General features: G+C 39.8%; 1 protein-coding gene across 1 annotated transcript; it reads left to right on the forward strand.

The window, feature by feature from the left end:
- Positions 1-13: 13 nt before the first annotated feature.
- Positions 14-27849, forward strand: araf (A-Raf proto-oncogene, serine/threonine kinase). The gene is made up of 16 exons (XM_020599165.1): positions 14-98; positions 6300-6506; positions 11374-11477; positions 15615-15717; positions 15871-16025; positions 16809-16907; positions 17019-17163; positions 17866-17893; positions 18017-18147; positions 18297-18499; positions 18779-18955; positions 19241-19287; positions 20846-20964; positions 21094-21225; positions 22185-22319; positions 22643-27849. Exons 2-16 carry the CDS (start codon positions 6396-6398, stop codon positions 22781-22783), a joined length of 1830 nt encoding a protein of 609 aa, XP_020454821.1. The 5' UTR covers positions 14-98; positions 6300-6395; the 3' UTR covers positions 22784-27849.
- Positions 27850-27960: the final 111 nt, after the last annotated feature.

A 27960-nucleotide genomic window follows, 5' to 3' on the forward strand; every position in this document is an offset into this window, starting at 1 on the left:
AACCAATGAAAACGGAGCATTTCGGAGGTTTTCCGCTTTCTATGAAGCTCTTGGCAGATCCGACTTCAGATTGAGAGAAATCAAGATGGCTGCTACAGGTATGAGTGTAACTTGTGTCCAGACTGTATTAAAATACTTTTTCGGAAGGAGTTTAGCGATTATCTTTACAAGTGTGTAACGTTAGCGACAACTGTCTCTGTGTTGTTTTACGCATGCCAGTTTATTAAATCATAGTTGTGTATCCCTACTGAGACCCCAGAAGTTAGCTAACAAGCTGACGTGCTGTTAACCCTCCCCCAAGTTAGCTAACGTTAGCTGGCTAGGAGTAACGTTAGCATTAAAGCTCCAGATAATCTCCTCTCCCACTCCAGTCATTTTAGCTAGTTAGAACAGTTTCAGGTCGAGCTGGAAGGAATTTTGAAATTCTTCAACTTTGCGTCGTTGACATAATATAGCCACCGTGTCGCCTCATAACTACTTACTACTATATTTAGAAGTAGTTTGTTAGTTAGGTACATTTATTTAACTGGCGCCCCGACAGAAACATGGCTTCCCAAAACTCGAAATGTCATATTGCAAAGCAGGCAAATCCAATGCTAAGCTAACTAGCTAACTTCAACTAGCATTTGCACCATGCGAGTGGTTCGCAACTGTGGCTGTCAGTGATTAATTTCATTATTAATTTAGCGCTCAGTGCTTGCTCGCATTGTTTAGGGTTAGTACATGCTTCTTCTGCGAGACATAGCTCAAAACTGGGATAATTAATTGTTTTCCTCTTCAGTGATCATTAATATATTTAACGGTGTACAACAGTGTAGGAGAATACACGGAACTGTAAGCAAGTTGTACTTAGGAACGTTGCAGGCATAATAAATTGGACGAAACGAGAGAACTAGGAGAATACACGGAACTGTAAGCAAGCTGTACTTAGGAACCTTACAGGCATATTAAATTGGACGAAACGGGAGAATGAACACCAATCTGGAACAGATAAGATGGAAGTAAATAAAGAGAGAGAGGAAAAAATAAAAAGGAAAGGGCCAGAGGTGTGGTTTCATATATTACATACATTCAGATATGGGTTAGGTTATCTAATATCACGTCATTGTGTTACAATGACACATTCTGACAAAAATCACATGCTTTTTATAGCTGTTCTGTTTTCAGGATTTCTGACAGAAGTTAGATACAAGTCTGTTTAAAAACACTTAAAATGGTTGTCTTTCTTAGGCATTTCATCTTGTGGATAAAAAAAAAAAACTTGCCAAAAGTGATGTAAGGATTTACATTGAAGGTTAGCTTGACATTTTTAGCACCATAGTAATAGAGGATGTCTGCCTTCTCTTTGAATACATTGAAAGGGAGTTTTGATTTTTAATTTTCCAAATCTTTCCAGAATTTTTCAGTGTGTGAGCAGTTAAACTGGTATTCAATGGATTCTGTTGCAATATTACATAAATGACACTCTTTACTAACACCAGGAGGGTTCTTTGAGATGACTTTGTTACGAGGTAGCATCTGTGCTTAATAGTGAAGGAGATCTCTTTCACTTTATTGATGAGGAAGAATTAATGCGGTGTTGTCCATGCTGTGTACCAATCTACTTGTTGGTGAGTGGCACACTTAAAATAGCTGTTGGATTAGATTTTCTGGACAGTAGTACTCTTGTGGTTTGGTAGTTAAACCTCTTGTCCAGAATGTACATACTATTAATCTTGATGCATTCACTGAGGTTAACTTGGTTTTGTTTTTCCATGTTATACAGGAGCATTCCTTTGGTACTGATTTGATTATGGTATTATATTCTTTGGGATAAATGGCAGCGCCATATTTTTGAATGAATTCAGTGTATGAGTCAAAAGAGTTAGTCTTTTATTAGTTGATAGACTGAGTTGATAACCCCTCATGGAAAAGTGTTTTTCTGTCATTTGTAAGATAGTCATTGACCTGAATGAAACATCTATGAGGAGAAAAATTGTGGTTGTAAAGCAGAGCCCAGCATGTTAGCACTTGTTTGTGAAATTCTGCTAATTTAACAGGAAGCCTACCCACAGCATGTGGGCACTGTAGTTAAAAAAAAAAATAATTGCCCTCCTAGCTTCGGAAATATAAAGTGTGGGGGAATGTTCCATAGGCTAAAAAGGTTCTTAAGGAAGTTTTTTTTAAATCCATTTTACCTTTAGAGACCGATTAAATGGTGAGAAGTTAACATTTAAACCACCATCACTGATATCATTGGAGATATCATATGGTGATACTGGACATCCTTGTCTAACACCTTTGTGAATATTAGGACTTGGAGATGTTCCATGTGAAAGTTTAATGCAGCTGCCTTGTTGCAGAGTTTTAATAACACCGATAAAATGTATGTCAAGTTAAAAAAAAAAAAAAAAAGCCAGTGCATGAAAAATGAATTGGTGGCTGACACAGCCAAAAGCCTTGTGAAATACAAAAAATTAAATAACACGGTTATCTTCAAGGAGGTCACTATAGCCTACCAAATCCAACACCAGCCTTATGTTCTTGCATATCTTTCTGTTCTTCATAAAATCAGATTGACATTCATCATTTATGTTGTATATTCTGAGGCGCAGGTGATCAGAATAAGATTGATAGTCTCTGTTTAGGATAGTGATCGGCCACCAGTTATCAATAATTGAAATGTCTTCATGTTGTTTAGGAACTTAGGGTTATAATTCTTTGCTTCATTGAGGTTGATAGTTCACCCTTTTCCAGTGACTCAGTTAAATCATCACAGCATTTAGTTTTGTAATCTTCCTTCACTGTAGGAGTTCCAGAAATAGAAGATAAGAGTTTTACAAGGATTATCAAGATTGTTTTAAAGCATATTGGTTGCTGTAAAAGTCCCACACAAAGGCTGATATTTGATCTGGATCACACAGCAGTATCATTAATTTTTCATTTTTGAATTTTAGCAGTTCCCAGTATTTTTGGTATCCACCATGTGTTAAGGCTAAGTTCCAGTATTTTTCAGGCCATTGTGGGCCAATATTGAGTTAGATCTTGGACAATGTTTGCATTGGGTCTAATTTAAATTTCGATTCATGTGTATTGCTTTATGGGCTGTCATGACTGCAGGAGAGCTCTAATTCTGAAGATACTGTCCAAAAGTCAAGTCGTGACCGGGCGGTTAAATCTTTATTATTCCATGTCAATTGCTTCTCCACTTGATTTATGCTTCTCCAGATATACATGATGTTTAGCTTAGAGCAGAAGTTGAAAAGTTGATTAGTAGAAGTGTTTGGTTTAGGGGGAAATGTGTCATCAGTGCTGTTCATTACCATATTGAAATCACCGCCCACCACGAAGGCACCTAAAGGGTTAAGATACCAATAACCTTAGTAACTCATCTGTAATCTCCTCTAGAGAAGTATTATTAGATGATCTAAAACAGTATCCATACACATTGCACAGGTTTATCACTTTGCCTGCAACTTTAGTCACCACAACTATCCAGTGTCCTTTGGTGTCAGCTTTGGATTGTAGGATTTTGCCTTTAAAGTTGTTAAAGAGAATAGCTGCACTTGCAGAGTGAGTGCTTCATTGGGCAAGCCAGATGTTGTCACCCCACCGATTTTACCAGAATGTGACATCATCTTTGCGTGAGAAAGTTTCCTGAAGAAAGATTAAATTAGCATCAGTGTCCTTGTAGAATATGAAGACCGTGTTTCTCTTCCCCAGGTTTTGCAGTCCTCTGGCATTGATAGAAGCCAGTTTAAGGTTCATGAAATGTAGATAGATTGGCCTTAAAGGAGAGAAAGAGAAGAAACAGAGAGAGCAAGAAAAAAACAGAGGAGTGAAAGTCTCTTCAAAAATAAGTATTTACTTCTTAGTAAAGTGTAATTTGGCTAAATTTAAGAAGCACAACCTCTTCCTCTTTGGGCAAAAAATTATAGTTATAACACTGAATAAAGTAACAGCAAAAACCCTGTCAGCGCCAGTTTCCAAGAAGATGTCAAATATGTGGTCCCCCTTTTTTAACTAGAGAACAGGCTGGGTTTCAGGCCAATCATAATGAGGCGAGTCGAAAATCTGAATTTCAGGTCTGGTTTCAGCAAAAACGTCTTTTCCTTCAGTGAATGCTCTCACTCCTCTAAAGCCAGTTTTCAGGCTCTCCTTATGGGCCTATCGACAAGTGGCCAGAGCTTATTTCTCACCGTTTTGTCTGCGATGTCAGGTCTTCTGTGAACCTCAGTTTCTTTTCTTTTATCATGGCACTGGTTTTGCCTTTTTGCCAGATCACATCATGGACAGCAGAAAATGCAAACATCACAATGATAGGGCGAAACTTTTCACTTTGAATTTTACTAACTCTGTGAGCCATGTCGATAGCAATATCTTAGTGAGTGATTTCTGGGGCGATACCTTGACACATGTCAGTTACAATTTTCTTCATATTCTTTTCTTTAACTTCGGGAAGTCTGCGCAGATGCAGAGCCCATCTACTTCAGTACTATTCGCTTTCTTCCAGCCGTTGCTCCATAGCAAGGATAGTCTTTTCCAGAGCCGAACTCTCCCTGTAACTTTCTTTTCTTTTGTAAGACTTTGAATGTCATCTTATGTCATAATTATTTTTACATTAGATTCCAATTTCTGAATGGAAGTTGTTTTCACAGATAATGGTTTCCAAGTTGTCGGCTCTCAGGTTCAAAGCATTCAGTGTATTGGCCTGAACCTCCTGGAGAGACAGCTCTCTGTCTTTTGTATCTCTTATCTTTTTATTAGGAGGGCTGTTGACTAGTGTTTTGGCTTCCTCTGTACTGGTTGAGGGATCCATTAGATCTTTGTCTTCAGAGGCCCACCTTTGTATGTATGTATGTATATTCTGATGATAACTTCTGACGTGTTGTAGCTTTGTTTTTCTGTCATTCTTGCTAGCTGTTTTAGCATCGCTGGACATCATGAATGATACTCACTGAGAAATGTATCTTGTCAAAAGTGGTATAGAGATTAATATTGAATTTTTATTTTTTATTTATTTATTTTTTTACATTCGTTTAACCAAGTACAAGGCAGTTAATCCAGAATTCAGAGAGAGAAAAGTTGAACTAGAGCAGATGACCATGAGTTATGCATCTACATTCTCTGCCATCTTGGGCACTGACCTGAAGTGTTTACCTGTGTGAGAATAACTACTGTCCTTCTCGACTTGTTAGGGTTTATCTGGTATGTGTTGCATAATGTCTCTGTCTCATAGTCTCTCAAGCAAACAATTTCAGTAATGTTAAAATTTAAAGATTTTTATATGTTGGTTAGCTTGCTATTCAGCAGACCAGTGATTCATGTTATATAAGGTATATGTTCCTGTCTCAGCTGAGTTGTCAGCATGTTTAGTAGTGTTTGGCATCACCTTCTCTCATGTTATCAATGGCAGTTAAGATAATTTTTTCTAACCCCCTCTTCTCATACCTTATTGATGAATTTTTTTACTTTACAATTCAATGGCTACAAACAACTAAAACCCACCAGTAATTGAAATGCTGCACTTTATCATAACTTGTGTTTATTATTTGTTTAACATTTACAAATTATTCATAGGCTTACAGCGGTAATGACAATGAAGGCAGCAATTGGAGTTGCTGACTAACAGCCTTCTCAGAAGCTTTATATGTGCTGTTTAGCTGTAAAAAGATGTTTTTCCCACATAGTCTTTCTTAATCATGTACAGTAGTGATGGGCAGATGAGACCTAATGAAGCCTTTGGGTTTTATTTCTGTTTATACCTAAAAAACCGGGTCCTCCAACAAGCAAGCAGTGACATGTGATGGCTTATAAAACACAGATAATATAAATAACAGTCCTTAAAGATTGGGCCTGGAAACGTCTCATTAAAGCTAACATTTAAAGCTTCAATATTTTTTTGTTCAGAAGTGCATAATTAAAAGATGTAACATTAACATAAGTGCTGGTAAATATAGGTAAATAAACTGTGAGCTCTTGTGTTTAACTTCATGGTTTATTTAGGTAACATTTCATATGAATTGTAATGTGATGGAATTGGAGAGTGATATTAATTAATTGATGCTATTACTTGTTAGCAGGTCAGTGTTCATATACTCTTGATTGTGCCTTCCACTGCACATTACCATATTTATCAATGGTATAGGCTTTGTGCATTGTTGTTGTCTTACAATTGATTTCTCAGGAGGGGCATCTATGCCTTCAACCCGTGATATTGTGATGTGTCTGAACATGACCTTTTCTCCAACAGTCAGTTCAGCTATATTGGAACAAAGGGTATATTATGTCCATATTTAAATATGTCAATGTTGTTGCAGGTTCTAAATAAAGAGCAGATTCCTCTGGTTCTCACTGCACATGAAGCTCTCCTGACGCTGCAGTGTCTAAGTGCTACGCTCCTCGTGCCTCTCGTCATGTCCTCCACCTCTTCCTCCTACTCTTCCTCAGGGGAGACTAGCCCAGAGGATGTACCCCGAGGTGGGGGCACCATCCGAGTCTACCTCCCCAACAAACAGAGGACAGTGGTAAGATGATTGGCTTTGTACTTCTATCCGTTAATGATATAGTGGCATAAACTCAACAATTGAGAGTTACAGTTAGTACCTGTGATTATGCCAGAACTGTGGGTTGGTGGTGTAATTACTCACACAAATTTTTGCATCTTTCATACCATGCTAACAAGCAAGCTAGTGGACAGTTGGTATCAAGTTTCACAGTGCCTGGCACATCTTCTGCCAGTTTGATTTATAAACCCTATTTGACATGCAGCCTCAGAGTATTCATCCCACTTTTTGCACAATTTATGTTGTAGATATGATTTTAAATCTCTGATAAAGTGAAAATGTTTTTAGAAATCATTGCAAATTAGTTTGATTAAAAGTCAAAAACTGTAATGTGATAGTTAGAGCTTTCTCCTGAAGACAGTCAAATGTTGTCTTGGCTGTATGCGTCTGAAAAGTGAACCAGGTCCTGTGCACTCTGGAGCACATTTTCTACAAGGATCTTTCTGTATTTGATTGCATTCATTCTTCTCTCAGTTCAGACCAGCCTCTCTGTCCATGCTGCTGACAGGCCCCTCCATTGCATGATGCTGCCACCACCATGGTTCACTGTAGGGATGGTGTTAGCCAGGTTATGAGCAGTGCCCAGTGTTTAAACATAGTGCTTCAGGTTCTGCCCAAAGAGTTCACTTTTTGTCTCATCAGACCCTCATACTCTCTCAGCCCTTTAAATGCTGTTTGATAGACTCCTACAACTGTCATATACTTTTACTAAGTGTCTTCTGTCCAGTCACTCTACCTTAAAGGTCTGATTGATGGAGAGCTGCTGAGATGGTTGTCCTTCTGTCAGGTTCTCCATCTCTGCAGTGGACTTCTAAAACTCTTTTAGAATGCCTATTATGTTCTTATCCTTCTTGCCCAGTTGCTCACTTTGGCCAGATGGCCAACTCTAGGAAGAGTCCTGGTGGTTCCAGACTTTTTCAAATGGACTTTGGCTTGTTTTCGTCCTTACATGCAGTGTGAATTATGGGACCTAATATATACTGGAGTGTTTTTCTAAATTCTGTCTAGTCAATTCACTTGAGCACAAGTGGGCTCCAGTCAAAGTTCTGTACACATCTCAGATATAATTAAAGCAAACAGGATGCACTTGATCATTTTGGATTGACACAACAAATGACTGATGTGTCATAAATGGCATATACATCAGCCATTTGAGTTTTTTATTTTTAATTCATTCAAGAAAATGTCTAGATACATGTTTTCACTTTGTCATGGTGGGTTACTAAGTGCAGATTGGACATATATAGGGCCTTTATCCAAGGTTAAATCTGTAACACACTAAAGTGGAGAAATTGTGAAGGGGACTGGATGCTTTTTAAGTGACTAACGTCATATTTTTGTATTCTGACAAATTGTCTTGTCATGGTGGCAGTGTGCTAAATTGTAACATTAGTGATAATGATGATTGTGCATGGTAGTTAAAATCGTGAAATGTGTGGAGGACAGTGGAGGACTCTTATCCATATCTCTGTAAAACAGCAAGCCATGTATCTATGCTTTTACAATGCAGAGCAACTGTGAACCTCAGCAAGGCCTGCACATGTCCACTTTTCATACTTTTAAATCTACCAAATTTCTTTTCAGCTTCTAGGTCTTGTGAGACTCAAAATAAAGGCCCAATCCCAATGCCCTTCCTTAGGTCTCAGTCCCAGAACCCTCAAAGACTTTAGTTACATCACCTTATGTGATTGAGTGCAAGAGCCTGCAAGGGCTGGAAATTATATAAATAGGAATGGGACAGCACTTTGTGACTTAGGCTATCACATCACTATGACAATGCCAAAATTATGCCATGGCTGTAACTATTGTGGGATGTTTTTAACTTTCCTTATGGCCAGGACACTTCAGGGACCGACTGGCTGATTTGAACATGATCCAGGCTCTTGCCTTACAAGTGGATGAGGGGCAGTTGTCAATTACCTAATCAGTTAAATATGCTTTTATCAAAATGACATTAGGCAAAAAAGAAAATAGAAAATATTTAGCAGATGCTTTTGTCTAAAGCAACATAGAAAAACAGAATAACATCAGTTAACATCAGAATGATTGTTCATTTACTACTCGTCTTCTTTATTTTTCTTATCTCAGTTTTATTGCATTTGTTTACCCTTTTTACGCTTTGATTTAGATCCCTGTGTGATCCCAGTCTCACACGACAATGATTTTGCCATGTTTGCAATAGCAGGGAGATGCATTGCATCAAACCAAGTGTTCCCTTTTCTTCTCTAAGCTGCGTTAACCGATAGCAGGAATACGTTGCATCACATGATGAGCTGTAGACAGGAAGAGAAGACTGATTCAAAAACAAATCCAACATGTTTGACATGGTGAAAGATATTCTATGGCAGAGGGTGCCCACACTTTTTCACCTTGAGAGCTGCTTTTCAAATGACCAAGTCAAAACGATCGACCTACGCGCGTGTGCGCACACAAAATATATGTATGAATGAGTATCGTAGTTTTTATGAACAGTCTGAAAGTGCCCCTCCACGTTTCTCTTCTTTGGAATAGTGGTGGTAGATCAAGCAAACACATTTCGAATATAACATTGCGGGAAAAAAAAGTCCTCTTCCTGTTCCACATGGAATGCTTTCAGTAGGTTTTCAGGTTTCTTATTTGATTCGGCCCCCCCCACTCATTTTATACCCTTTAGTAGAAATTAATTTGAAGGCTGACAAGGTAGTTCGCTCACTGGAGTTTTGCAGTAGCTCGTGCGGTTGACTGTGCATGTTTGGTGACTCGTGTGTCAGAAAAGACAAAACCTCAGACTGGCTGCCCTGCATGTCAATCAAGTAGCAAATACCATAGGGAGGATGGCTGATAGGCTATATATGAATGATTGGCACTTTCTGCTTTTCCCATTAGGGGTTGCCACAGTGAATCGTCATACTGACCATTCGCATGTTCACATTTGGCACATGTTTTACGGATACATCTAATTTATTTTTGAATGGCACGCAATCTACCAACACTACCTTTGCGATCGAGCGGTTGATCGCGATCGACGTATTGGGCACCCCTGTTCTATGGCCTCCTGCAACATTGCACTGCCTGCTCTTTACACTTGGTGCCGAATAGCAGTTGAGGCAGAAATGAGTTGCAGTTATTGGTTAACGCAGCTTAACGAGTAAAAGGGAGCACTTAGTTGGATGCAAGGGATCTCACTGCTAACATAGACTGCAGAATCATTGTCACGTGAGACTGAGATTCCACAGGAATCTAAATCATGCCCACAAAATGATTAATCATGGGATTGGGGGAAACCCTCACTTTAAGCTGCTCTTTATCCCTCCCATCACAGCCTGTTTCCTAGCAATGATGTAAACTACCAATGCCTGATTGCAACAAACTACAAAATGCAGCCTCAAATTCTAAGCTAGTGCTAGCAGACTAGTGAGTAAATTTGGCAATTACTCCAAAATTAAAATATTTATTAAATACAAAGGTAAAATCATGACCTAGGTAACTAATGTTAATAAAACAAAACACATTAGCTTTAGATTCTAACATATCCAGAAGGAAGAACACCACATCTGAATCAAATTTGAGTGCTTTGGCTGCTTTTAGCGCTATCTCAAAAAGCTAAACTGATGTTAACCCTAGATATTGAGCTTTTGCCCCACTCACTCTGTGCAGAAGAACATGGCCTTATTGCTCTGGCAGCCACTGTTTTGTAGTTTTAACTGCTAAGAGGTCCCCCATGGCTGTTTGAAATGGGGATGTGCTCTTTATAAAACAGTTCTTTTAGCTGTCACTAGGTGGCAGGTGGGGAACACTGACAGGCAGTATCTAAAAAAAAAAACAATAGAGAAGCTGCAATAATAGTGGACTGTAGGTGGCAGAGTGTTATGGAGGGGGTTAGGATAGCAAAGAGACACTGTGTCCTGCCTCATTTTAATTTATCAACGTGAACCTTGTAGTGAAACCTGAATTGATTAAAGACAACCCATGGTAAAAACGTTAGCTGACTGTATATGTAGATGTATGTATTCACTCGCATAGTTTCTTCATTTTGTAGGGGTATAATAAGTGTATTGATACTCATGTTTTGAAATACTGTATTGATTCTCAAAAACAGTATTGATTTTTAATTAATAGCTCACATGCCAAGTAGTGCTATGTTGATGGATTTTAAAAGGACTGTGACAAATGCAAATGTAGATCCCTGTTCTAATTCCATAAGAAAGCACACTTTTTTTACAAGAGATTTTATGCATATGGTGAATATATCACCTTGTTAGCAGTATTGCAGTATATCGAATTCATGTATTGTGACACGCATCGTATTGTCAAAATCTTGCAAATACACATCCTTATCATTCAACACAGTAACTTGTACACATTCTTTTTCTAGAAGCCAAGAGGGCTTTACCTGCTGAATGAAGTCCTGCCAAACAAAACTTTGGTCAAGCATTTCCACGTTTCATGCTTGTTTTTTTTCTGTTTCCTCTTTTTTTTTTTTACATTAGCAGACATGAAACACAATGAAACAAATGTTTGTCACTGTTAGGCTAGAAATACACATATACATTTGTCATGAAACATGCAGTAAGGCGACCCTGGAACCTTCAGCTGTAGACTGACATCCTACAGTGTCATCTTTAAGAGCTTTTTTTTGGTCAGACCATGTATGTTGGCATTATTTTTTTAGGCGAAAAAGGAATCTGTAGACTGAAATGAATTTCTGTCGCAACATGGATAATTTATAGTGTTAACAATAACTTGGTGTGTGGCCATCATTTTTGCTTATAGGTACTTTCATTGTGCCTCCATGTTACCTGTGTGAATGCCATTTCAAAGTGAAAGACGTATGGTTTCCTGTTTTCAGGTAAATGTTCGTCAAGGACAGACTGTGCACGAGAGTCTGGACAAAGCGCTCAAAGTGAGAGGCCTAAGCCAAGAATGCTGTGCTGTATTTCGTCTTCTGGAAGGGTAAGATTGCGTGTCCTTTCACATAGGGCTGAGGGATTCTGGGTAAAATATGAATCATGATTTTTTTCATTCGGGTTGAATCACAATTTTCACATTGACGTCATAGTTAAACGTGGTGTTCTACTGGACTACATTATATTCAGAGGTATTCCTAACATTCTGACCCTCTCATTTATGTAGCTAGGGAGGACAAAAATAGGGGTCTCTGAACAAAAAATTAAATGTGCAGCCCTACTTTCATACCACTTTAGTGTTGTCAAAAATTTAAAATTTTATTTAAATTAATTTTTAAGTGCTGATTGATATAAGCCATTAAAATAATTTTGCTTTAAATTTTGCTGTGACCTCTGCATTTGTATTCAGTACCTTACTATCTCAATGAAATGCTGAAGCAAATGTGTGTGACACAAAATGACTATTTTGACCAGTAAAAAATATGTTTTGCCCAGTGGATTTCTTTCATCTACCAGCCACCTCAGCCAGTGAGTCAAGAAGTTCATTTTGGACCCTGACTCTCTCATGTGTCCTAGCTTCCACAACATTTGGCAACAAACTGACCAGTCAATCAAAACACACAAATTATGACATTCCACCCCTCTGAAATTATTACTGTTGACTTTCAAGGGCCCTTTGTAATTCTGGTCCCCTGGGCTTCAGCTCAGGGAAGTCTGTGCATTAAATTGCTGCTGGAGAGGAACAGAAAGAGCAGTAAACAATTGCTACAAGTCCCAGGTCTACACTGTGCGCACTATTATTAGGTAAATGAATATTTTGACCATATCATTTTTATGCATATTTTCCAACTCCAAGCTGTATAAACTTGAATGCTTATTGGATTTAACCATATCAGGTGATGTGTATTTGTGTAATGAGGGAGGATGTGGCCTAAGGAGATCAACACCCTTTTATCAAGGTGCCATACTTATTAGGCAGCTTCTTTTCCTCAGACAAAATGGGCCAAAAAAGAGACTTAATGGACTGTGAAAAGTCAAAAATTGTAAATCTTTCGGAGGGATGCAGCACTCTTGAAATTGCTAAATATTGGGGCATGATCATAGAACCATCAAAAGTTTTATTGCAAATAGTCAGAAGAAATGTGTTGAGAAAAAAAAGATGCAAATTAACTACCAAAGATTTGAGAAGAATCAAATGTGACACTACCAGGAAGCCATTATCCTCTAGTGCTGTCATACTCCAGAACTGTAACCTACCTGGAGTCCCCAGAAGTACAACGTGTTCAGTGCTCAGAGACACGGCCAAGGTAAGAAAGGCTGAAACCTGACCACCACTGAACAAGACACAAGTTGAAACATCAAGACTGGGCCAGGAAATATCTGAAGACCGATTTTTCAAAGGTTTTATGGACTGATGGGATGCGAGTGCCTCTTGACAGACCAGATGGATGGGCCCGTGGCTGAATCATTAACGGGCACAGAGCTCCACTTTGAATCAGACACCAGCAAGGTGGAGGCAGGCTGCTGGTATGGGCTGGTAGTATTAAAGATGAGCTAGCTGGACCTTTTCAGGTTGAAGATGGACTCAACATCAACTCCCAAACCTACTGCCGGTTTTTAGAAGACACTTTCTTCAAGCAGTGGTACAGGAAAAAGTCTGCATCTTTCAAGAAGACCATGATTTTTATGCAGGAACTGACAGACTCCATGAATGGAAGGCTTATGACTGTTATTGAAAAGAAGAGTAGGTATATGCTGTGGCAAAATTATCTATTAAAGCTCAGTGAGCGTAAAATAAAAACTTAACATCAACTCTGAAAATTATTACACATTTATTCCTGCAGGAAGGAGCGATCTCAAAACAGAGTGTATAAACCAGTCTGATGGAGAGAAGCTCAAATGCACAAAGTGCGACTTCTCCTTTTATACGTTGCCCTCGATGGTTAGAGCCATCAGTTGAGGTGGCGCCGCAGATGGCTGCCATCAGTTCTATACCGGAAACAAATTCCTTGTGTGTAACATACTTGGCCAATAAAGGTGATTATCCTTATCCTTATACACGCACATAAAATTTCAGGGAACAAAGGCTCAAACAAATGGAAGACGAGATAACAGTTGCTTTCTTAAATATTCAGGCTTGATGTTCATTAACATTTTGGATTGACTGAGAGCACTGTAGTTGTTAAATAAAATGAATCCTCAAAAATACAACTTGCCTAATAAGTGCACACAGTGTACATATTTTACAGCAGGGTTTGTTAATATATTTGACTCATTAAGGCCGAATATAAAATACCATATGCAGTGTTGGCGTGTGTGTGTGTGTGTGTGTGTGTGTGTGTGTGTGTGTGTGTGTGTGTGTGTGTCAAACAGCAACAGCTTCCTCATATGCATGTGGTGGACAGATCATTGGTTGTGAGGCAGGGTTTACGTAGCAGAATCTTCTTTCTAACACCTTGTCATTTGCTGTGATCTGGGAATGCGGCCTCTCCAAAGACACCTCCATTGGGGCAAGAGTCAAAAATCACTGCACTGCATGCTAAACTGTATTTGGCCATATAAGTACAAATTAAACATGTGTTCATTTTCCAAGCAAAGTGAGTTTATCAAGCTGATACAGTGTAATGAAGTAGAACCCTTTCCTCACACATTACAAGAAACCTTAAAGCTGCAATATGAAAGTTGTGAAATCAAGCTAGTGCTAGCTAGAGAGCACACCTCTCTGCTCCTCCCATCCCTCCCTCTGCCTGCTCTGTTAACTCCCCCTCAGACCCTCAACTACATCTACATCAGGTTCACTATCTTAGATAATGTAAGAACTTGGAAGCTCTTCAGCTTGTGAGTCAGCCATAGTGACGTCCCAGCAGCGAATGATACTGTAGCTTGAAGCCTTGGTGCAATGGTAGACCAGACGTGTGTCACATATTGAGTGTCAGAAGTGAGCTTTCACCCATCACTTTGTCCTTTACTGATCAATAATAATGGCGAGTCTTGCTCAAAAGCCAGAAGGGAATACATTTGATGCCAGAAGGTTATATACACTTATGCTTAAGGCATTAAACCTAAAGAATTCACCACTCCAGAGACTCCATGTTACCATACATGTCTTTTGGCCTTCTAGTTAGGATATCTAACTTTTGTTTGGAACTAGTTTTCCCTCAGTTGATAAACAGATTTATTTCACTTGTAATTCATAATATCACAATTACAGTGGAGCTAAAATTTATATGACCCAAGTTCACTGTCTCTTCCAACAGCCCGGAAGCTTCTGAAAATTGATCTGATGACTTTAGAAGCATCAGGTTGGCTAATTGTCGTTATCGGGAGTAAAGTGGGGACACAGCAGTGGCTGTATTTAGAGCAGTCATTGTATCATTACAGAAGGAGAGCTATACTCTCTCCCAGTCAAAGAACTGTTAAAAATATTGGACTTGACTGGTCTACATCCACAGTAAAGACAGTGCTGATGAAGAAGCATCATGTCTTTAGCATCTCATAAAATTATGTGCGGATATTTTGAAATTTCATCCGAAGACAGCAGGCCAAAAGACGCAAATGGATCTCTCAGCAGGACAATGATCTAAAGTATACTTCCAAAATAAATAAAAAAAATTTAAAAAAATGGCTTAAGGCCAACAAAGTTAAAGTTTTAGAGTGGCCATCACAAAGCCTTGACCTTAACCCAGTAGGAAATGTGTGGGCTGAACTGAAAAAGAGGGTTTGTGCAAGGAGGCTCACAAACCTGAGTCAGGTGCGTGATTTATGTCAGGAGGAATAGGCAAACAATTACTCAAGTGTTGTGCAAAGCTTGTGGAAGGCCATGCCAAGCATTTGATTAAGGTTACACACTTTAAAGGCAATGCTGCCACATATTACCAAAGTGAGTGTAAACTTTTAACCTTCTGAGAATGTGATAAAGAAAATCTGAAATGTTAGGAAGTGTTGAAAATTGAGTTTGAATGCATTTAGCCTGGGTCTGTGTAATCTTCTGACCTCAGCTGTATCTGTGCACTGCTGCAAGGCTGTTCAGTAAGCCTGGGTCACAGAAGTCTTTGATAGCACGTCTCCATGTTAACATACGTTTTGGAACTTATTTTGACTACAAAATATTAGGGAAGGTTGTATACCTCAACTGACACAAAGTTTTTGACATTTTTCCTTTTTCATGCCTTTGCCTCTCCAGTCGTAAGAGACTGACAGACTGGGACACAGACATTACTCCTCTGGTTGGAGAGGAGCTTTTAGTTGAGGTCCTGGATGATATACCCCTCACCATGCACAACTTTGTAAGTAACTAGCAAGCACACATGTACTCTATTTTTTATGCCTTATTTGAGATGCCATATAGTTACACAACTCCAATCCAAATAGTTTTTGTCTAAATGTTATTAAACATTGCTGCTGTAGATATGAATATGGTGGCTTCTTTGTCTCTGCAGGTACGGAAAACTTTCTTCAAGCTAGCTTACTGTGATTTTTGCCACAAGTTTCTTTTTAATGGCTTCCGATGTCAGACGTGTGGCTATAAATTTCACCAGCACTGCAGTAGCAAGGTCCCTACTGTGTGTGTGGACATGGATACTATAAGCAAACGGTAAGTTGGGGAAGAAATGATCTGTATCATGAAGTGATTCTGTTGAGTTTATTAGTGGGTGTAAACCAGATGTGTTTCTGGTCACATGATGCCAACAAGGGTAAGAGTTATTATCTAACTTGTCACAGAGCTGCCACACCTAATGTAGGTAAGACGTTAGGGGCAAGCTGAATTTCCACTGAAGTTCCTTAAATCTTTCTTATACTATATGTAATCAACATAAAACAAAACACTCTGCAGGATCGGTTAAAGATTTTCAGGAGCTTTTACACTGCTCAAAAAAATAAAGGGAACACAAGGGAAAATAAGACATTCAACTATGTAATGAACAAGGTATTTAATAAGAATATTTCATTCATTCAGACCTAGGATGTCTTGTGTTCCCTTTATTTTTTTGAGCAGTATATATTGTTTATGTCACTCTAGGTCTTTTTGTCCCTTTTTATCTGTGATTTTATGAGGGGGATAACATCAAATTTTGTTTGCCAGTGTTAATTTTGTCACATTAAAATATAATTAGTCATAAAAAAAAGGTTGTTGATAAACATAATTTATCACAGTTTTGGTGAAAGAAATCACCAGCCACTGACTTACTCAGCTAGTGTGCTTGTCACTTTGTTTCTGTTTAACTTAGCTCGGTTTCAGCTGTGAAAGAGCAAACATTTCACATAGCCAGAATCTCACCAACTTGAAGTACTTACATCAGTGTCTTTGTTTGACCCCTTGTTTTATAATGCCTTTTTTGGCCCTGTCCCATCCCTTTTTTCCCTGTGTTTTGTCCAGGTGTGATCCCAATCCTTGCACAGATGAGTACCCTCAGATAATATTGCCAGATAATTCCCCTTCGCAGAGTAACATAGCCTTAATCTCGGAGCCTGCAGGGTGAGCACCCATACTGAAATTATATTTAAATTAAAAGGACACCATAGTTTTCTACTTAATTTTACACTGATATTCAAATATAAATTGAGTCTATATTACTTCATCACACAGGATGGACCTCTTGTCCCCAACGTCTGCCTTTACTTTCCCCATGCCTGGTGGAGATGGCCAGTCTCTACAGAGGCAGCGCTCCACCTCCACTCCCAATGTTCATATGATCAGCACAGTGGGCCCTGCTGGTGCCAGCATCATAGAGGTCAGTGTTGGCTGGTTGGCCCATGCTTTAGTTGCTTCAAGAGGATCTAGTCATGTCTGATGTACTGTATGTAGTCATTGGTTACAGTTTTCAGGCAAACCAAAATTGGTAGGGATGGGAGAAAAAATCAATTCACATTACTAAATTGATTCACAAATGCTAAACATTGATTTTTGTCACGATGTTGATGGAACAAAAAGGCAAAACTCAACCACGAAGCCAGTGTTGCGCACATACTAGAATGATGTTGTACATCTATAGTTGTAATGTTCATTCATCTTCAGACAAGGAATTCATTAGCATGCGTATTAATTACTTGATAATGAGCTTTGAAAGACAAGTGTAGAGAACTGTGTGAATACTTGGTATGCCCATCACCAACATACTGACATTAGCGTGGCGGAGCAGCGGCCGTATTAACAAACGAGCAGCTCAGCAACACGCACTGCAGCACTTCAAACTGGTAGGACAAAGAAAACACCTCATTTCTACAGACATGCTGGCTTTTTCTGGTAGTAACGGTGCAACACAGGTGCCATTCTCCACTCCTGCAGATGTAATGTTAACAACAGCATAACCTCGGTTTTGTTCCTCCACTTCCCCTTTACAAAACACCAACTACCAAAAACCAGCAGTAGACAGTAACCTGTGTATGAAGTTGTCTAATTTGACTTAACCATGCTGTGTTTCTCCTCTTTTTAGGAAGCCCTAAAATTGAACAGCATGATGGGTACGGTTGTATTTTTTTATTCCCGCCTTAGCCCCATTTCAGAATTTAGCATTTTGCAGTTTTATCTGTTTTGTTGTTCTGTTTTTGACTTCTCTCTCATTGTGCTGTGTCTCAATTCTGTAGGTCCTGAGCCCTCACCGAAGCCCTCCACCAGTCCACCCTCTTCTCTTGGCTCTCCAGGGAGGAAACCACCAAAGTCCCCTTCAGAGCACAAGGAGCGCAAGTCCTCTTCATCTGATGAGAAAAAGAAAGTGGTAGGTAGACTTTCATTGGTTGTTTTCAGACAGTCAGTCAGTAGTGGCTTCACACAGATCCATTCACAAACGGGTTGTGCAGAAAGGTTAGATAAAGGGGTTTGTGTGCTTTTAGTAGTTAAAAATATTCAACCCATGTGTTGTTTCAGCACCGAGGGGGCAACAGAGACTCAAGTTACTACTGGGAGGTCCACTCTCGGGAAGTCACCTTTCAGAAGAGAATAGGTGCTGGCTCCTTTGGAACAGTCTATAAGGGCAAGTGGCATGGAGACGTGGCAATCAAGATCCTGAAAGTCACTGAGCCAACGCCTGAGCAGTTGCAGGCCTTCAAAAATGAAATGCAGGTCTTACGGTGAGTAGTCTGTGATTTATGTAACTTGAAGTGTTTCATATTTGAAAAAGAGCACTGATAGCTGCAGTCTGCATGCTATTTATTAAATGGCTTTTGCTGATTTTTTTTTCTCTCTATCAGTAAAAGACAGTAAAAAAGTGACTATCTGTTGACACCTCTTTGACATCACCAGTTTTTATTGTTATCACACTTAAAATAATTAAGTGACTATACCTTCATCTTAATCTGACCTGAATGAGAGAGTGGAAATTCTGACACTACCATTTCTGTTCTCCGCAGGAAGACCCGCCACGTCAATATTCTGCTGTTCATGGGTTTCATGACTCAACCCAACTTTGCCATCATCACACAGTGGTGTGAAGGCAACAGCCTGTACCGCCATCTGCATGTCACAGAAACCAAGTTTGACACTATGCGTCGCATTGATGTGGCCAGACAGATAGCACAGGGCATGGAGTAAGACCCACTGCTAGATTCCATTTCCTAATTACTACCTACTCACTACTGACATCCTTTTTGCAGGTCTAGCCATCATCTGTCACTTGTGTATTATACAATATACAACTTTGTGCACTCAAATAATAATTTTCAGTTTGGTTAAGATAAATTATTTTATCAGATGCATCATGTTAACCTTCATAAACTTTCAAAACATTTGTATATTTCTTAAAATCTTGAGCTTGTTTTACCTGTTTCTGATCACAGATGAAATCAGTGATTTACACTTTCTCTCTTTCACAGTTATCTTCATGCAAAAAACATAATTCATCGAGATCTGAAATCAAACAGTATCCTTTTATTGTCCACTGGTGGGTTTAAGCTACCAGTTAAGAACTGCGCATGTGAGAGAGACCTATGTAGGTGTGAGTTTAGGCTGCTGTAGACTCAACCACAAACAAAAATGTCTATTTTAAATACCATGTTCTGTAGCTAGCAAACCATGAACATGAATCATATCCTTTTCATTTTTGTGCTCGCACATACACCCACCGTGACTGTTTGTCATTCACCTCGCACCGCAGCATGGCATGTGTTATAGTATAATGTCTGTAGGTGGTGCTCAGCCTACACTCACAGGTACAGCACCTCATGAATAGACAAAGTATAGCCCATTGGATGCTACAGTATATGAATGCCTGTTTAGAAGTAAAGAAAAAGCCCTGTGGTCATGCTTCATTTTGTTTTAAACTCTGATTAAATTGTCTGTGGATTGTAATGTTAGTTTAATATTTGGTAGATTTTCCTTTGGACAAATGAGCCAAACCTCTTTCCTATAAAAACTACGCTCCTAGAGTATGCAACTAAACTGCAAACACATAAGTTTTGAAGGGAACGTATTTGATTGTTGGATGTGTAACATACCATTTAAATGACCCCTCCCTTATAGCCTACTTCTTAGGTCAACATGTCTCCTAAAATGTTTTTTTTTTTTTTTTTTTTTTTTTTTTGGAATCATGTTTGATTGTTGTATAATCTGATGTATCGTCTTAATGAATGAATGAAGTGCTGCATTTTTCTATAGACACAGCAGCCAGTTGTTACTGTTTATAGAGGGTAGCAGAGCTGCAAAATGCCCACATATTGCATCATGCATAGACTGCCTTATTGGTGCTGACAGTGAGCACACTAGTTGCACTGGACTATTTGTGTTATGTGTACGTTATGCAGGTTGATGTTTGTGTGCTGTCACAAACAGAAGGCAGCAGAGGTGATTTTCAACTAAAGCAGAAGTGCGTGCGCTGGTCCTAGCCTGACTGAACACAGTGAAGCTCAACTCAACCTCCTGTCTGTTAAAAACACCCAGTATATTTGTCAGCAACACTTTTGCATTTAACGTGCTTTGATGATCCTGCGATCATAACAAACTGTTTTACATGTGTAGTACACCTGTGAGTGATCAGCTGTGCGTGGTGCACTGAGGCTACAGAATGGCCAAAAACGCACGCGGCCGGGAGCCACAGTCACAGCTGTTGTGTTCATTGTGGCAGGTTAAGAACTGACATGGGCTACTGCACGGTGTATATACCTACTGCATAATGCGCTCTCTGTTTTTTATGGGTTTATGTTCTGTTATGTTGGGTCAGCAGTGTAAGACATGGCTCCCCATTTTCATTTACTCCCCCTATTTTAAGACATACACACAGACCAGCCAAGCATGACTTGTTCATTCCCAGACATTAGACTTTGAATAGAAAGTGCTGTTTTGTAAGAAATGTCCCCATTGTTTTCTGTGGATAGATTCCTTTTTACAATTGAGTTCTTACCATTTTTTGTGATTGTGGAAGCTAGTACCATGAATTTAAATACAAGTTGTCTTTTGAAATATTTCCTGAGCTCTGCTGTTAGATATTTTTCTCCATGAGGGCTGGACTGTTAAGATCGGTGACTTTGGCTTGGCCACAGTGAAGTCACGGTGGAGCGGCTCTCAACAGGTTGAACAGACCAGTGGCTCCGTTCTGTGGATGGTAAGCCTCTCGTTTAGACTATCTGACCAGCCAGCCGTGTTCAGCTACCTAAGTTCTGATAAATATTCAACTTAAGCAATCATGGAAGCATGGAAGTGCTGATTCTGTTTTATCCTCTGTTTTGCCAAGGCTCCCGAGGTAATCCGGATGCAGGACAACAACCCATATACGTTCCAGTCTGATGTTTACGGCTATGGAGTAGTCCTGTTTGAGCTGATGTCAGGGACCTTGCCTTACTCCAGTATCAACAGCAGAGACCAGGTTACGCCCAACCCTGCTTTGTGTTAACACTGAATCAGTCTAAAGCACAGTATCTGATTATCCAATTTCTGAAAATTTTGATCTTTGAGTCAACCAAGTCTAATTTAAAATGAATAAAATATGTTGGTTGGGTGACTAGACTGTGTTACTGTGCACAGCAAGGCTAATAGACACATGACGCATACAGCGGCAGAAGAAAGTGAAGTGTTTTTACAAGACTAGGTAACACTGAAAGCTTAATGATGTGGTCTTTCCGAAGTCCTCACATGCATTAACCTAAAGTGTAACAGTGGAGGGTGATGGTCATGAAGATGACTCAAAAGATTTCAAGTATTGCCCACACTTGGGACTTACTCTTCTTACAAGTCTCCATAGCATCGTCACTCAGACTGCCACTGCATTCTGTCATGTTTTCACTGACCCAAACAAACCCACATTGCATAATGCACTTACACCTGAGAACCTCTAGCTGACTTTGGTTGATCCTGGACATTATTGGACCCTTCTGCGGTCATCAACCATGACAGTGATATTTAAAATCTGAAGAGGTAAACATTAGCCATTGGAAGTTTTACCTTGGTTTACTATGACATCGGTAACTGTTTCATCCCTAGGTAGCACTGGATAGAAAAGTCATCATGATTAATCCCCTGGAAGCCATGAATGTCTGTACCAAATGTCATGTCCCTCCACCCATTAGTTGTGGTAATAATTCACTCTGTCTGGATCAAAGTGTTTCACTAACTGACCAACAGATGGAGAGACATTGATAATCATAAATGGTAGTTGCCTGACATTTGCCAGCTGTATCATTTTAAGACTTTTGACCTGGTGGTGGACATTGCTGTCTGTACTCTTCTTGTCTTTACTGTAGCTGATGGCAGTGATCCTGGCACTTTTTGCCAGCATGAACAGCACAGTCAGAGTTCTGTAACTGTCTCCTCTGTTTTTCTCCTCAGATCATCTTTATGGTTGGACGTGGTTACTTGTCTCCTGACCTTAGTAAGCTGTATAGTACCTCACCCAAGTCAATGAAAAGGCTTATTATTGACTGCCTGAAGTTCAAACGTGATGAGAGGCCCCTGTTTCCACAGGTGAGTAGTATATACTGTAGGTTGCCCTGTTCACAGCTGTGGCTCTACATGTCAGTGTCCTTGGGCAAGTTGCCTCCAGTGATATCACCTGTTTGTGGAAATGGGTTAATGGTGTAAAGTGCTTTGAGTATAAGACTGTTTACCATGTATTAAATGGTATATGCTCAACTGCACAGAAGAAGCTCTTTCAACTCTTCATTTAAACATTCTCGTCATTTGTAAAATCCAGACCAGGTGAATTGAGGGTGACACCCACATGTGCAAGAACACCATACGTAAATCTTGCATTATCAGATCTCTTTACATTTGCTTTCCTTCATCAGATCCTGGTGGCCATAGAGCATGTGCAAGACCTGCTGCCAAAAATTGAGCGGAGTCGCTCAGAGCCATCGCTCCATCGGGCTGTCCATGCTGAGGACCTGAATCCCCTCCTGTTACACACCACCAGGCTGATGCCCCTCTAAGCCCTTTGCAGCACTGGGCAGAGACCACAGCATTCCCATGCCTCAGAGAGTCTACAGCTGGCTGTCTGACAGGCTGCGACACCCCCCTCCAAAATCACTCTCTGCCCCTGCACAACCCTGGAGCTGCACCACTCAGCACAAAACTCAGTAACTGCAGAAATAACCTTAATATTTGCTTAGTCTAGTGACACCTTTATAATGCATCAAACAGGTTGGCTTGCATTACATACTCGAACCTACTGGGAGAGATGTTAAGTTGTTTAAAGGAAAATATAAAATGTTTCGCATGTACACAGCAAAATTGTGTTGCCCATTTTCAGTTTTACTCAGACATTTGAGGTGCACTTTAGCCAACAATCCAAGTCGGTTCAACAGCCATAATGCTGGGGCTGCTAGTTTAGGTCACTTGATCAGCTGCCGCATTTAGCTGTCATGCACCCCGTCCAGTATGCTGCAAGATAAAAGAGGCTGGAGATCTGAAATGTGAGAAAAGTGATTTGAAATCCGACTGAGTGCCTGTTTGAGGGTGTTTTTGTAGAAGATGTGACGTTTTGTCACAAGAAGTATATTTAACCATGACAGCAAAGTAGTATGAGACAGAGGAAGATAATGCCCAAACTACCAGAAACCTAGAAGAGGTTGGCAACTTCAGACACTGAACTCTGCAAATAGGTTTAGTGAGAAATAGTTACTCTGCACATAGAGCATATAGTGAAGGGCTTGGTGGAAAATGACAGTGACCTTCATGAAACTACAGAATAGCTTCTGTGGGTAGATGTCCTCAAGTAGGCACTCAATTGTGTTTCAAATCACCAAGTTCATCTTGGACCTGAGTCACCATTTATATTGCAGTGGAGTAATAAAAAGTTAAAATACCAAAAGAGCATTTGACCTGGTAACCCAGCAGGGCTTGGCAAAATTAGCTGTAGATCCAATTCAGAACATGTCTGTTAAGGCACTACTGTGTGGACTGTGGAGGGGTAGAGAGAGAGAGAGAGATTCTAATTCAACATATCTATTTAGTTTTAAAACCGTATTGACTGGGACCAATACAATGGAGCAAGTCAAACTTGTTTCAGATATTTTCTTCAAAGGAACCAAAAACTAAACAGCGTAATGTCCTGTATGTTAACCCATGATCAGTTCCTGAAACAAATAGATTTCATGTAACTTGCAATGTTATTTACCTGGCTCTACTGGAATTTCTTTCAGCTTTTGTAATAAGTTCTGACCATAGACTGTATATTATGATGGACAAAGTCTCACCACTTCTGCCACGGTGCAGCGGCAGCCAGCTTGCTTTTGTGATGTATTTTTCAACTGAATTTTGCACAGTAGTGAACAGAGGTGGAGCTGCTGTATTATACCAGCAATCAAAACTGTTATGTCGTGCAAAAATATACCCCTCTATATCAAGTAGTTAATTAAAATGATGTCCTAATACTGCAACATTCCATCAGGGGGTGGGGGGGTTCAATTGTGGTGGCTTCAGTCTGAGACCTGTCATTATGTACAGTCTATGGTCTAATACAGGACTACATTGTTAGGACCAATATTTTTTGCAGTCTCTGCAAAAGGATCATTCCAGCATTCATCGCTGCCAAGCCAAAATATTACAACACATTTTTGCCAGTGCAGAAAACCCCCTTTTAAAACCTCTGTTGGATCATCACAGAACACTACACTCAGTGGGATATTAAGAGAATGTTCAGGTTACTAAGAAAATCCAGATTAGGTCACCAGTAGATTGGTTCTTTAACAACTATGTAAAGCTCCAGCAGGTTGAAATGTAATCTTGTGTAAAATCAGTTCAAGTCGTTGGTCTCCCTCCAACACACAATGACTGGAACACATTTATATAGTAAGGCACAGACTTTACAGCTCTCAGCTGAGAAGACCGTCAGACTTGAGGAACTCTCAGCATTTTATTCCACATACCCCTTTTCATTATTTTAAAATCGGAATGCCATCACACTCCAGATTGCAGGTTCACAGATGAGAGGGCTTTTACTTAGGTTGTTTCTTAAATGAATGTCATTTTAGCCTTTGGAGGAAGTGACAGATCTCATTAAGATACAATGTGTATGTAAATAGTCCGGTGCGTTGCTGCTATGTTTAGTGATTTTTAGGAGATGAGGCATACACTACCAGTCAGAAGTCTGGACACACTCGCACCCATTTGGTTTATTTGGAATGTGTGCCCAAACCTTTGATGGTAGCCACGGCATACAACTTCAAGTCTTTTGCAGTCAGGTCTTGAAATAGATTCTTAATGCCCTCAAACATTGCACTATGGATCACATACATGCCCATACACATACTTTAGTTAGTACTGTAGTTAACTTGGTTTATTGGTCGCTTGGGTTTGGAGGCACTGTGGGAGGTGTGAGAAGTGTGAATAAGGACCTACAAATGCTTAACTCAGTAAGCTTCACATGAACTAGGCTACATGGCATGTCATCAGAGCACATCTGTTTTAGGTGGCCGCACTCAGAGGCGGCATGAAAAACCTTCTACATTGCAAAAGTTGATGGATGAAATTGTGTGCAGAGTGACAGACAGTCTGAAAGAGGATGAAATCCCAATTCCTCTGATCTGGACAATCAGTGTTTTGTTTCAGGACATTGTACAGCGGTGCGGTCACAGTTCCACCATTGAAACAGGAGTTTTAGATGCTGTAGAGAATCAAACCAGCACTTACCAGCCATCCTACTGTTCACTTTATGTTGTTACTTGGGAAGTTCAGTACATCAGTGTTTAGCTTCAAATCCAAAGACTGTGAGCATTTTCCAGTTGTTGGTGTTGAGATGCTTGTGCCTGTTGTCACCTTTGAAACGGTTATAGTCAACCAGGTCACTGTCCACTTCAAGTTTTTTTTCCAAAAGCTGATATGTTCACGAAGCAAAAATGTCAGGTGGAATTTGTTTTGTGTTCTCAGATGTGTGTTCTGTAGAAACCAACATTCCTGAAATGGTCAGATTTGTAGAAATGAATGAGAGAATGAGATGCAGAAGCTTTAGCCAGAGTTGACTGTACTGTCGGTAACATCAGGGCTGGTAGTGCTTTCAGGCAGAGTAAAGGTTGGACTTGGTGCAGTTTGGTTTCCAAGCATTTTAAGGTCTGGATGGAAAAGATTAATTTTGGGAAAGCAAACTCCATAGAAGTAGAAATGTGGGTGATGGCAATAGAGTGTATCAGCAGTTTGCCCAGTAGACATGGACCTGTAAATGTACAGTTTGTTCACAGCGGCTGGCTAGTTTCCAGTTTTGTCTGAAATGAATTTCAGCTTTTGGCTGTTGAAACGCCGTTTGTCCTATGTAGATGTGTTATTGTTGGCCATTGTACAGCTAGAAGTGCCTCTTCTTCTGGCTTGATTGTTGGGTGGAGACCGATACTGAGTGAGGGAAGAGCAACACCTGCCTTCAGGGGTTTGGACCACAGCCCAAAGCCAGACATTTTTCTCCAGATGTTTCCTATTTCCACCGCGCTGTCTTGTGTGTAACTGTTTTTGTTCCTGGATTTTAAACTGAGGCAATTGGTCTGTTCTGTTGTTTTTAAAAAACAAAAAAAAACAACAATTTTCTTTATGAATGTCAGCAGTAATCCATCAACACAGAGTTTGCTGCTCTCTGGCGTAATAGGTCATCTTGGAAGTATTAGCTTTATGATGCTAATGAGTCCTGCCTTTTAGCATCACGCTGAAGTTAGTAGTAGATAGCAGCAGCAACAGCAGCTGTGAGGGTGACGTCTTTGGTGGTGTTGTGTGAACTGGCTGCGCTTCTCTATACTGTATATGATGTATAAACAGAACAGATCTTAATGTCTGTGTTAGTCATTAATCAACTGCCAACACATTTAAAGACATTAAAACATTGATATTTTAATGTTGTGAAAGTAGGGGCTGGGAACCCTAGCTGTTCTTACTCATTCCAGTTATATAGGTGGATGGTCGTTTTGGGGGTGGGGGATTTATGCACCAGGGCTGGGAAAGACTTAGCTGCTGTCTTTCTCTTATTTATTGATGTGTTTGCTGATGTTCTTGTGTGACCGCAACTCTTTGAGGTGGATTAATGTTTAGAGAGAGATCACCCTTTGGAAACATTGATGTCGTCACCAGGGGCTCTTTCCATCCAGAATGTTTTTTAGGCATGGTACTAGCCGTTCCTTCACATGACTTCCTCTGATACCATTTACTGCAGGGGTATTTCTGATCACTTTCTGACAAACGTCTTGAGTACAAACTAGTCATCAAACTTTTTAGCAGCATTTTGTTCATAGGGTTTCACTACGATAGCATTTACAAACGGCAACACTTCAGAATACTGTAAAAGTAACTTATTGTGGCAGGCGGTGTGTTAAACTTGAGCATGTCCTGTTAAGTGTAGCCTTTACATATTTGAACTGCCTAGGGCTGCTGAATGGAACAAACCCAGCTTTTTTTAAATGAGCTGCTTTTATTACCTTTGAGCAATAGCAAGGACAGAATGTCTTTTTAAAATGTCTAGAATGCAAGATCAGGAGTGCTTTACAATAATGTCAGACCAGGTTTCCTGTGAATCGGTGACAGAAGTGCATCGCCACTCACAGGGACTCACTGTAGTGGAGGACTCTTATTTCCCTCTTCAGAAAGGCTGTTGAATCATTTTGGCTCAGGTTTTTGTTAGCGAGGGCTATGAAACAAGAAGTGTGTTCATCTAGTATCGTAAGGAGGAGGGAATAAGTGCCTCAGGTACTGGAAATCCCTGTCAGACATGGACCTGAATGACTTCATGACACATTAAAAGATACTGTACTGCCTCTGGAGAGTTGCACGGAGCACCAGAGGGGGAAAACCAGACGTACAGTAACAGCTGTAGGTTTCAGAGAAGAAGAGGTTGAGTGAGCTGTATCAGTTGTCTTTTCATATCTGTAAAGTAAATTGCAATATGTGTGTTTATAGTTTGAGGTGTCAGGGGTGTTCAGTTTGCAATAAACGGTGTATTCTGCTGTGTACAGTTACATTTTTTTTTAATGACAAATTGTACTTGTTTCTATTTTTTGTGTGGTTTCAAAAAGAACAAAATTATTTTAAGTGTAAAGGAAATCTTAGTATTTTTTTAGTTTTGTCTTAAAATATTGTAGGAATTATTCTTTAAATAAATTCATCTGTGTTACTTGCTTGTTTTCAACTTTTTGTA

The sequence above is a fragment of the Monopterus albus genome, unplaced genomic scaffold, assembly GCF_001952655.1.
Source record: "Monopterus albus unplaced genomic scaffold, M_albus_1.0 scaffold40.1, whole genome shotgun sequence".
NCBI lineage: Eukaryota > Metazoa > Chordata > Actinopteri > Synbranchiformes > Synbranchidae > Monopterus > Monopterus albus.